General features: G+C 44.4%; 1 protein-coding gene across 6 annotated transcripts in view; it reads right to left on the bottom strand.

Annotated features, from left to right (window-relative positions):
- The window catches only part of LOC122550440 (ETS-related transcription factor Elf-1-like), a 142,999-nt gene that overhangs the window by 10,998 nt on the left and 119,342 nt on the right, over positions 1-12,659 (bottom strand). For all 6 annotated transcript variants that reach the window (XM_043691174.2, XM_043691175.2, XM_087987871.1 and 3 more), the window contains 2 exons: positions 4,116-4,292; positions 2,963-3,046 (listed from right to left, as the gene is read on the bottom strand). In XM_043691174.2, the coding sequence (XP_043547109.2) occupies positions 2,963-3,046; positions 4,116-4,292 (261 nt within the window). The remainder of the gene's footprint in view (positions 1-2,962; positions 3,047-4,115; positions 4,293-12,659) is intronic.

Raw genomic sequence — 12,659 nt, forward strand, 5'->3', positions numbered from 1 at the left:
ACTTTGTACACCCCAGTCCAACACCGGCATCTCCAAATCATATATTTACCACCACTGTAACAATATTAATAACACTTTGATCTTCTTTTAATACTAGGGTGTACTTGAGGGCACTTACAGATTGAGTTCTATAACAGAGGAAACTGTCACCTCCATTGCAGAGGAAAATAAAGAAAAAAAACAGGCCATGATAAATGAGAAAGATGTACATTCTGAGCTGCATCTGAATGGGAAGAAACTTAATTCAGTATCAATCTTCCCAAGACTCACGTTTAATTCTTTCTTGCAGGCCAGTTGAGCCACCAATTTTGAACAATCAGACATTCCCCACCAACCCTGATGGGGACAACTTCAGAACCAAATATGTTCCAAATACTTTGGTCAACACTGAAAACAAGCATTTCAAACACCTCGCTCGATGTGTGGCTCCCTGTTATTGGATTCCAGTAAAGCATATCCATTTGTGCTAGCCATTAATGAGGAGTGCATCGGTTGAATTAAGCATTAAAAAGGTTATGAAACACAGCCCAATCTTCATCACAAGAATTTCCCCTCAAGTCAGCTTTTGTATTTGGTATTGCACCCAGGTGTTTGAGGATCAGGGAGTATGCTAACCTTCCCAGGAATTGGTCGAAAACAAAAATGAGATCCGACTAATTTGCAAGAAGCACAGAGTGTGTCAACCATAAGAGTCACCTTTCTTCTCATTTCAATGCTTAAGCCAAAAAAAAACCTGTAACTGTGAAAATAAATCACGAATTCTACTCAGGTACTACAAAAAAAAGCAATGTTAGTGATTCTACAGATGAAGAATACATGAGTTATTATTGTTTCAGATTGACATCTATGCTGTAAGTTCGGTGTCTTCAATCATTACTAGCATTGTCATGTACATGTAAAAACATCATTGCAATGCTCTCCTCAATGTTTAAAGTTTATGATCCATGCTGATGGCCTTTAAAAGCCATGAATTAAAACAATTGCTGGGCACCAGGAAGTCGCTTAGAACACAGAATATTACAGCCCAGTACAAGCCCTTCAGCCCTCGATGTTGCGCCACCCGGTGGAACCAATCTGAAGCCCATCTAACCTACACTATTCCATTCTCATCCATATGTCTATCCAATGACCGTTTAAATGCCCTTAAAGTTGGCAAGTCGACAACTATTATAGGCAGGCCCTTCCACGCCCCTACCACTCTCTAAGTAAAGAAACTACTTCTGACATCTGCCCTATATCTATCATCCCTCAGTTTAAGGGAATGCCTCCTCGTGCTAGACATCGCCATCCGAGGGAAAAGGTTCTCACTATCCACCCGATCTAGCCCTCGGATTATCTTATATGTCTCAATTAAGTCACCTCTCAATCTTCTTCTCCCTAATGAAAACAGCTTCAAGTCCCTCAGCCTTTCCTTGGAAGACCTTGCTTCCAAATCGGACAACATCCCAGTATATCTCCTCTGAACCCTTTGCAAAGTTTCCACATCCTTCCAATAATGCAATGGTCAGAAGTGTACACAATACTCAAGTGTGGCTGCATCAGAGTTTTGTACAGCTGCAGCATGACCTCATGGTTCTGAAACTCAATCCCTCTACTAATAAAAGCTAACACACCGTATGCCTTCTTAACAGCTCTATCAACCTGGTGGCAACTTTGAGGGATGTATGTACATGTACACCGAGATGTCTCTATTCATCTACACTACCAAGAATCTTACCATTCACTCAGTACTCTGCTTTCCTGTTACTCCTTCCAAAGTGAATCACCTCACACTTTTCTGCATTAAACGTCATTTGCCACCTCTCAGCTCAGCTCTGAGCTTATTTATGTCCCTCTGTAACCTACAACATCCTTTGTCACTTTCCACAACTCTACCGACCTTAATGTTGTCTGCAACTTTACTAACCCATCCTTCTCTGCCCTCATCTAGGTCATTTATAAAGATGACAAACAGTAGTGGACCCAAAACAGATCCTGGCGATACACTACTAGTAACTTCACTCCAGGAAGAACATTTCTCTTCAGGTAGCCAATTTCTGATCCAAACCTTTAAATCACCCTCATTCCCATGCCTCCATATTTTGTGTAGTAGCCCACCATTGGGAACCTTACCAAACACCTCATTGAAATCCATATACACCACATCAACTGCCTTACCCTCATCCACCTATTTGGTCACCTTCTCAAAGAACTCAACAAGGTTTGTGAGGCACAATCTACACTTTACAAAACCATGTTGACAATCCTTAATCAAGTTATTCCTTTTAAGATGATTATACATCTTATCTCTTATAACCTTTCCAATGCTTTACCACAACCGAATTAAGGCTCACTGGTCTATATTACCATGGTTGTCTCTACTCCCCTTCTTGAACAAGGAAACATTTGCTATCCTCTAGTCTTCTGGCTATTCCTATAGACAATGACGACATGAAGATCAAAGTCAAAGGCTCGGCAATCTCCTCCCTGGCTTCCCAGAGAATTCGAGGATAAATCCCATCTGGCTCAGCGGACTTATCTATTTGCACACTTTCCAGAATTGCTAACACCTCCTTCTTGTGAACTTCAATCCCATCTTGTCTAGTAATCTGTTTCTCACTATTCTCCTCGACAATATTGTATTTCCATCTGGACCCTCAACTTTGCTCAAGTGCTTACGTGAGGATCACAAGAATATCTACACTCATTCCTGATGAAGGGTTTTTGCCTGAAACATCAATTTTCCTGCTCCTCAGATGCTACCTGACCTGCTGTGCTTTTCCAGCACCACTCTAATCTTGACCCTTTTCTCCAGCAAATGCAGTCCTCACTTTCACCTCGCAAGTATATTTACGCAATGTCAATAAAACTGGGTTCCAGGTTCAATGATGCGCCATCCAGAGGCTGCTTCACAGATTTATTATCTTCAGTTGGAATCCTTACAAACATTGACTCTATGTTTCTGAAAACTATAATGGATTACCTTTGCCATCTTTGTTTTTTCTTTTCGCAGGCAGGTCTGGATTTGTCACCGGTGAGGCTGGACGCAAAGTTTTGGGTTTCCGTCCTGGAAGCCAAGTATTGGAAGTTTCAATTAATTTTACACGTGAACAGAAATGAATTAGGAGCAGGAGCAAGAGCAATGGTACTGTAGCAAGTAAAATTTTAAGGGTTGAACAAAATTACTCCAAAAACACTTTACACATGCACAAAAGTAAAACCATATGTCACTCCGATAACCTAATGTAGCCCCTTGAAATTGCCCTGGATTTGTACAGAACTAAACATGACAATAAAAACTGAAAGACCTGTGGATGCTGTAACCAGAAACAGAAATTGCTGGAAAAGCTCAGCAGGTCTGGTAGTATCGATGGAGAGAAATCAGGGTTATGTTTCAGGTCGAGTAACACTTCCTCAGAAAGCAGCACCATCCTGATTTCCACTGAACAACTTGCTATATCTCATTTAAAAATAAACATATCCCACATGTTCAAATTGGCTTGCTTACTGCAATGATCTGCTACTGATACATTCCACTCTAAATATTCCCCCAGGGTTGGAACGATTACAACAAAGCTATCAATTCACGACCAGGCAAATGAAACAATTGTTGATTAAATTCCAACTTCAAAATGGATCAATATTTTATACTTCCATGATGATTTCAGAGAATCCTCTAATGCACTAACTCAAAAGCAAGACAATTCCATCCCGATAATTTATTGCTGGGGATTGAAATTTGAATCCCAACATGGCAGATGGTGGAACTTGAATTCAATACAAAGAAAATCCGGAATTAGGAGTCTAATCAAATTTTTGCCAATTGTCAGAAAATTACATTAGGCTCATGAACAAAACTGAAGTCCTTACCTGGTCTGGCCTACACGTGACTCCAGGCCCACAGCAATGTGGCTGACACACAATTACCCTCCGGGCAATTGTGGTTTGGTAATAAATGATAGCCTTGCCAATAATACCCGCACCCCGTGAACAAATTTTTAAAATTCTCATTTTACACTTATGCTAGGAGGCAGTGTCATCATCGGCTCGGTGTATGCCCACCAACTGACCAATCCAACTCATTTGAAAATGCACGTGGAAGGTGACCTCCTCCTTGGTCTGTGCCAAAGACTGACCTTTCCTTTTTTTGGTTTGCTCCAATGATTCGCTGACCACTTCCTGATGGGCAGCTTCCTGCATCAGGATAATCTCTTGTGCGTTCTCCACCACTTCAGGAACTCCATCGTCCCGCACAGAGATGTGTGTGATGGGAGCCGGGTCCACCCCACTTGTTGAAGGCATGAACACATGTGCTGAGAAAGGAGAGACGGGGCGGGGGGGGGGGGGGGGGGAGAGAAAAAATCAGTGGGTCTAGTTACCACAGCAAAGCCTGAGCAACAAGCAGAATTTGTTATGGTCGTGACTGGTCAGTAATTATTAGGTTATTATTTGTCAATTGCTCCAAATACTTAGGAGGAAATCAACAACTAACCTGTGGCTCAAAACGCAACTGGCATATGACTAGAAGATGCCAATAATTTGTTCCATTTTAACTCAGAGATGCATAGGGCACATTGTATCTGTATTTAGTTCCCCTCTCTGACAATAGGTGCCCTCCAATGTCTAAGGTTACACAGGTTAACTTTAGTCACTGATCAGCCATAATTCCCTGCACTTTGCTTATCAAATAAACCAGACCCTCAGAATACAGACACTCAATTGTTACAAGGATCTCAACTACTTCTTTGGAATCAGGTATTTAGTTGTTTTAAGGTAATACTGTGATGTGATTGGGAAAGGGGGGGGGGGGGGAGGCAAGCTTAGTGAGGATAAAACGAGACATATTGAGAATTGCAAGAGTGTTGTAGCTAATAACAAAAAAATGCAAACAATTAATAGTTGAAAGGATGACAATGAAGATTTCAAATTTCATACTTAAAAAGTTATGCTTAAAAATAATGAAAGACACTATTAAGTAATAGAGAGACAACTTTATTTTAAAACACAGAACACAAAAGCCCTATTTTTGTTTTGGCACAACTGAGATAGTGCACTTCACAGCTGAACATTACCATGTTTTTTATGTGGACATTCAACTCTCCCGACTTCCTAGCCCAACGAAACACCTGGATAAAGTAGCATTAGGGGAATATCCAGGAGAAAATGATCATAGTATTGTTTCTTCTAGATTAGTTGTGGAAAAGATCGAAGAGTGATCCAGAGTAAGAATAATTCATGAGGGGGACACCCAATTTCAACTGGGTGAGAACTCTGGCTCAGTAAAACTACAATTAACATTTGGCAGGGAAAAGTGGAACAGAGCAATGGTTGTCTTTAAAGAGGTACAGGGACAGTCAAAGTACAATCCTAAGAGAGGTACTTAACACGTGACAAATTGGTAATGCAACTGAACACAAGCAAGAAACTTTAGACTGGAACAAGAAATATAAGTAGCAAAGACAGAAAGAATAGAACAGGAAATGGATAGCACAACAGAAAAGGGAATCCCCCGTTCTTCCACAGGGACATAAACAATAAAAATATAATTAAAAAGAAGAGGAAGATCAAGCAAGGGATTTACTTTTGGAGGTGCAGGTAGTTCTTCTATAACGTGCAGTTCACCAGCGTAAATTGGCTATAATGCAATTGATAAATTGTGGTTGTTGTTTGCATAACACAAACTTTCTGCTAAATGGGTACATCAGGTTTTCCACAGTGCGATTTTCTAAAGCAGGAGGTAATAGGTAACTACTTTGTATTTCTGAAAACAAGAAATGCTGGAAATAATAGTGGGACAGGCAGTATCCGTGAAAAGAGAGCAAGCTAATGCTTCAATGAGGAGTCATCTAGACTTGAAACAATAGCTTGTTCTCGGTCCACAGATGCTGCTTGACCCTCTGTGATTTCCAGCATTTTCTTGTTTTCAGTACAGATACCAGCATCTACAGTTTCTTGCTCCTACTTCATATTTCTCACCGGCTTCAATAACACTTCACCTGAAGAAGGAACAGCGCTCTGACAGCTTGCGATTTCAAAAAAACCTGTTGGACTATAACCTGGTGTCCTGTGACTTCTGATCTTCCACCCAGTCCAACACTGGCATCTCCACATCATCACTTGGTTTGACGAAGGAAAAACTCAGATTTGGGATGGGTTAAAACTTGAAGAAGGAAAGGTATCAGAAAGATTAGACCCTCGAGGTGAAACCTGGCATGGCCTGGAGTCAAGGCTGGGTGCAGACTGGAGACCAGGTGCCAGAGTGGCCTGGGTTGGAAGGACTGCTGCCCTGAACATTTTATTCCACTACTTCCTAATTTATTCCTACAATCTGAAATGCTGGACTTCTTATTTCTCTAATTATTTTTCTTAACAACTTACACTGAAGAATCTGTACCTAGGTAATCTTATACCTAAGATGGCATCGTAAATGGAAACTTGTAAACTTTTCGCTGTATCCATTTGAATACATGTGACAACAAAGCTAATTCGATTCAATTCAATGTAAAAGTTGACAGGTCACCAAACAGATTCAGACAGTAAGTCAGGCAGCATCCAGGGAACAGGAGAATCGACGTTTCGGGCATAAGCCCTTCTTCAGGAATGGGGAAAGTTTGTCCAGCAGGCTAAGATAAAAGGTAGGGAGGAGGGACTTGGGAGAGGGGCGTCGGAAATGTGATAGGTGGAAAGAGGTCAAGGTGAGGGTGATAGGTCAGACTGGGGTGGGGGCGGAGAGGTCGGGAAGAAGATTGCAGGTTAGGAAGGCGGTGCTGAATTTGATGGATTTGACTGAGACAGGGTGGGGGGAGGGAAAATGAGGAAACTGGTGAAATCCGAGTTCATCCCTTGTGGTTGGAGGGTTCCTAGCCGGAAGATGAGGCGTTCTTCCTCCAACCATCGTTTTGTTGTGGTCTGACGATGGAGGAGTCCAAAGACCTGCATATCCTTGGTGGAGTGGGAGGGGGAATTGAAATGTTGAGCTACAGGGTGGTTGGGTTGGTTGGTCCGGGTGTCCCAGAGGTGTTCTCTGAAACGCTCCGCAAGTAGCCGGCCTGTCTCCCCAATATAGAGGAGGCCACATCGGGTGCAGAGGATGCAATAGATGATATGTGTGGAGGTGCAGGTGAATCTGTGGCGGATATGGAAGTTTCCTTTGGGGCCTTGGAGGGAGGTGAGGGGGGAGGTGTGGGCGCAAGTCTTGCACCTCCTGCGGTTGCAGGGGAAGGTGCCGGGAGTGGAGGTTGGGTTGGTGGGGGGTGTGGATCTGACGAGGGAGTCACGGAGGGAGTGGTCTTTACGGAATGCTGATAGGGGAGGGGAGGGAAATATATCCTTGGTGGTGGGGTCCGTTTGGAGGTAGCGGAGATGACGGCGGATGATGCGCTGTACATGGAGATTGGTGGGGTGGTAGGTGAGGACCAGTGGGGTTCTGTCCTGGTGGCGGTTGGAGGGGCTGGGTTCAAGGGCGGAGGAGCGGGAAGTGGAAGAGATGCGGTGGAGGGCATCGTCGACCACGTCGGGGGGGAAATTGCGGTCCTTGAAGAAGGAGGCCATCTGTGTTGTGCGTTTTTGGAACTGGTCCTCCTGGGAGCAGATGCGGCGGAGTCGAAGGAATTGGGAGAATGGGATGGCGTTTTTACAGGGGGCAGGATGGGAGGAGGTGTAGTCCAGGTAGCTGTGGGAGTCGGTCGGTTTGTAGTAGATGTCCGTGTTGATTCGGTCGCCTGAGATGGAAATAGAAAGGTCGAGGAAGGGGAGGGAGGAATCTGAGACTGTCCAGGTGAATTTGAGGTCGGGGTGGAAGGTGTTGGTGAAGTGGATGAACTGTTCAACTTCCTCGTGGGAGCACGAGGCGGCGCCGATACAGTCATCGATGTAGCGGAGGAAAAGGTGGGGGGTGGGGCCAGTGTAGTTGCGGAAGATGGATTGTTCCACATACCCTACGAAGAGGCAGGCATAGCTGGGGCCCATGCGGGTGCCCATGGCTACTCCTTTCGTTTGGAGGAAGTGGGAGGATTGGAAGGAGAAGTTGTTCAGGGTGAGGACCAGTTCAGTCAGTCGAAGGAGGGTGTCAGTGGAAGGGTACTGGTCGGTACGGCGGGAAAGAAAGAAGCGGAGGGCTTTGAGTCCTTCATGATGGGGGATGGAGGTGTACAGGGACTGGATGTCCATGGTGAAAATAAGGCGTTGGGGACCGGGGAAGTGAAAATCATGGAGCAGGTGGAGGGCATGGGTGGTGTCCCGAACGTAGGTGGGGAGTTCTTGGACTAAGGGGGACAGGACCGTGTCGAGGTATGCAGAGATGAGTTCGGTGGGGCACGAGCAGGCGGAGACAATGGGTCGGCCGGGGCAGTCAGGTTTGTGGATTTTGGGCAGGAGGTAGAAGCGGGAGGTGCGGGGTTGTGGGACTATGAGGTTGGAGGCGGTGGATGGGAGACACATTAACAGCTCTGATCTCCAGCATCTGCAGACCTCACTTTCTCCTCAAAGATTCAGACAGTAATGCAAGGATTAGCTCAGCATTGATAAACCAGTCAGTTTAAACTCAGTGGTGGGAATGGTCTTGGAACAACAGAATGGAACAAAACTTTACAACCACTTGGACACAGGTAGATTAATTATGGAAAACATCACTGGATTGTTGAAATCGAATGGTGTTTAAATAATTTGTGTTTTTTGACAATGTTGCAGATAGGGTTATTGAGGATAGTACAGGTAATACAGACAAAATTGGACAGCAAAAGGTGCCACATGGACAACCAAAAGGTGCTTCATAGAATGCTACAAAGCAGTAAAATTAAACCCAGTGGAATAACAGCAAACAGAGTGCTGTAAACTGGATTTGTTCCACACTAAACCGAATGTTGTACCTTTGTAATCCACAGCCTCAGAATTGGGCCATTGCCGGACAAGATAATCCGTTGAACCAAGAGAGGTCACCTGTCTCATAAACAGCGCAAGCTCACTGCCTGTGCCATACCATCACAAAATCAGACACACGGCCTGTCCGTCGACATTCCTGGAGAGAGGGAGGTCTCGTTGCTAACAACAGAAAACATTGAGGACTATTTCAGAATATTAACATCACTTGTTCGGGGTATGATCATGAGTGGAGGCAGGGGAATTTAACCAGGACACTAAACTAAGTAACCATGGTCCATAACTTGCAGGAAACTCTGGTGACAACACCTAATCTCTTAGTAACAAGGAATTACTGAGTGCTGACTTTTTAAAATGGTAGTCACACCTCAGGTAAAAGAAGAAGGTAGATGGGTTACTGTCAGGGGACGGAAAGGCAGGCAATGCAGGGATTGTGGCCATTCCCTTCAACAATAAGTATACTGGTTTGAATACTGTTGGGGGGGAATGCCAGGGGTAAGCAATGGGGCACAGGTCTCTGGTAAAGAGTCTATCCCTGTTGCTCAGAAGGGAAGGAGGAAGAGGAGCAGAGCATTAGTCATTGGGGACTCCATAGTTAGGGGGACAGATAGGAGGTTCTGTGGGAGACTCTCAGTTGGTGTGTTACCTCCCAGGTTCTAGGGTTCGTGATGTCTCTGATTGTGTTTTTGGGATCCTTGAGGGGGAGGACACCAACACAAAAGGAAGGGAGATTTAAAGCAGAAATTCAGGGAGCCAGGGTGGAAGCTTAGAGCTAGAACAAATGAGTTGTTATCTCTGGTTTGTTGCCCATACCAGGAGTTGAACATGTGGCTACAGGGATGGTGCAGGAGGGAGGGTTTTGGATTCCTTGATAATTGGGGCTCTTTCTGGGGTGGGTGGGACCTCTACAAACAGGATGGTCTTCACTTGAACCAGAGGGGTACCAATATCCTGGGGAGGAGGTTTGCTAATGCTCTTCAGGTGGGTTTAAACTAATTCAGCAGGGGAATGGGAACCAAAGTTGTAGTTCAAGTATATGGGAGGTTGAGAGTAGTGAAGTCAGAACTAAGATTTCAAGATTGCAAGAAAGCACTGGCAAGCAAGAAGTTGGTTTGAAGTGTGTCTACTTCAACACCAGGAGCATCTGGAATAAGGTGGATAAACTTGCACGAAGTGTTGGTACCTGGGATTTCAATGTTGTGGCCATTTCAGAGACAAGAGTAGAGCAGGGACAGGAATGGTTATTGCAGGTTCCGAGATTCGGATGTTTCAGTAAGAACAGGGAAAATGGTAACAGAGTGGCATTGTTCGTCAAGATCAGTATTATAGTTGCAGAAAGGACGTTTGAGGACTTGTCTGCTGAGGTAGTATGGGCTGAGATTAGAAACAGGAAAGGAGAGGTCACCCTGTAAGGAGTTTTCTGTAGGCCTCCAAATAGTTCCAGAGATGTAGAGGAAAGGATAGCAAAGATGATCCTTGATGCAAGCGGGAGTGACAGGATAATTGTTATGGGAGACTTTACCTTTCCAAATATTGTCTGGGAATACTATAGTTCAAGTACTTCAGATGGGTCAGGCTTTTGTCCAATGTGTGCAGGAGAATTTCCTGACATAGTATCTAGACAGGTCAACAAGGGGAGAGGCCATATTAGATTTGGTTCTGGGTAATTAACCCGGCCAGGTGTTAGATTGGGAGGTAGGCAAGCACTTTGCTGGTAGTGACCAGAATTTGATTATGTTTACTTTAGTGATGGAAAGTGATAGGTTAAAAACTGCAGGGCAAGAGTTATAGCTGGGGAAAAGGCAATTATGATGCAATTAGGCAAGATTTAGGATGCATAGGATGGGGAAAGAAACTGCAGGGGATGGGCACATTGAAATATGAAGCTTATTCAAGGAACAACCACTGTGTGTCCGTGATAAGTAAGTAGCTGTCAGGCAGGGAGGAAGTCGTTGAGTGCAGTAGGCATGATTTTATAAGGAAGTTGAATCTCTGGTCAAGAGGAAGGCGGCGGCTTATGTTAGGATGAGATGTGCTGGCTCAGATAGGGCACTTAAGAGTTACAGGTTAGCCAGGAAAGACCTAAAGAGAGAGCTAAGAGGAGCCAGGAGGGGACATGAGAAGTTGCTGGCAGACAGGATCAAGGAAAAACCTAAGGCTTTCTACAGGTATGTCAAGAATAAAAGAATGATGAGAGTAAGATTACAGCTAATCAAGCATATTAGTGGGAAGTTGTGCGTGGAGTCACAGGAGATAGGGAAAGCGTGAAATGAATACTTTTCATCAGTATTCACACTAGAAAATGACAATGTGGTCAAGGAGAATACGGAGATACAGGCTACCAGACTGGATGGGATTGCGGTTCACAAAGAGGTGGTGTTAGCAATTCTGGGAAGTGTAAAAATAGATAGGTCCCCCAGGCCAGATGAGATTTATCCTAGGATTCTCTGGGAAGCCAGGGAGGAGATTGTTGAGTCTTTGGCTTTGATCTTTATGTCGTCATTGTCTACAGGACTAGTGCCAGAAGACTGGAGGTTAGCCATTTGGATACAGAACTGGCTCAAAGGTGGAAGACAGAGGGTGGTGGCGGAGGGCTGTTTTTCAGACTGGTGGCCTGTGACCAGTGCAGTGCCACAAGGATCAGTGCTGGATCCTCTCCTTTTCATCATTCATAGAAATGATTTGGATGTGGGCATAAGAGGTATAGTTAGTAAGTTTGCATGTGACACCAAAATTGGAGGTGTAGTGGACAGCGAAGAGAGTTACCTCGGATTACAATGGGATCTTGATCAGATGGACCAATGGGCTGATAAATGGCAGCTGGAGTTTAATTTAGATAAATGCGAGGTGCTGCATTTTGGGAAAGCAAATCTTAGCAGGATTTATACACTTAATGGTAAGGTCCTAGGGGGTGTTGCTGAACAAACAGACCTTGAAGGTTCATAGCTCCTTGAAAGTGGAGTCGCAGGTAGATAGGATAGTGAAGGCGGCTTTTTGGTATGCTTTCCTTTATTGGTCAGAGTATTGAGTACAGGTGTTGGGAGGTCATGTTGCAGCTGTACAGGACATTGGTTCAGCCACTTTTGGAATAGTATGTGCAATTCTGGTCTCCTTCGCATCAGAAGCATGTTGTAAAACTTGAAAGGGCTCAGAAAAGACTTACAAGGATGTTGCCAGGATTGGAGGATTTGAGCAATAGAGACAGGTTGAATAGGCTGGGGCTGTTTTACCCAGAATGTCGGAGGCTGAGGGGTGACCTTACAGAGGTTTATAAAACCATGAGGTGTATAGATAGGGTAAAGAGACAAGGTATTTTCCCTGGGGTGGAGGAGTCCAGAACTAGAGGACATAGGCTTAGGGTGAGAGGGGAAAGATATAAAAGAGAATTAAGGGGCAACTTCTTCAAATAGAGGGTGGAGCATGTGTGAAATGGGCTACCAGAGGAGGTGATGCAGGCTGGTACAATTGCAACATTTAAAAGGCACCTGGATAGGTATACGAATAGGAAGGGTTTGGAGGGATATGGGCCAAGTGCTAACAGGTGGGACTAGTTTGGGTTGGGATATCTAGTCAGCATGGATGAGTTGGACTGAAGGGTCAGTTTCCGTGCTGTACATCTCTATGACTCTATGGCTTTAATTGTTGTTCCCTTGTTCAAGATGGGGAGTAGAGACGCCCCTAGAAATTATAAACCCGTGAGCCTTACTTCGATTGTGGGTAAAGTGTTGGAAAGGGTTATAAGAGATAGGATTTATAATCATCTAGAAAGGAATAAGCTGATTAGGGATAGTCACATGGTTTTC

Source organism: Chiloscyllium plagiosum, unplaced genomic scaffold (genome assembly GCF_037043375.1).
Source record: "Chiloscyllium plagiosum isolate Xiang-an unplaced genomic scaffold, Cpla_swu_hap1 HiC_scaffold_6, whole genome shotgun sequence".
Classification (NCBI taxonomy): Eukaryota; Metazoa; Chordata; class Chondrichthyes; order Orectolobiformes; family Hemiscylliidae; genus Chiloscyllium; species Chiloscyllium plagiosum.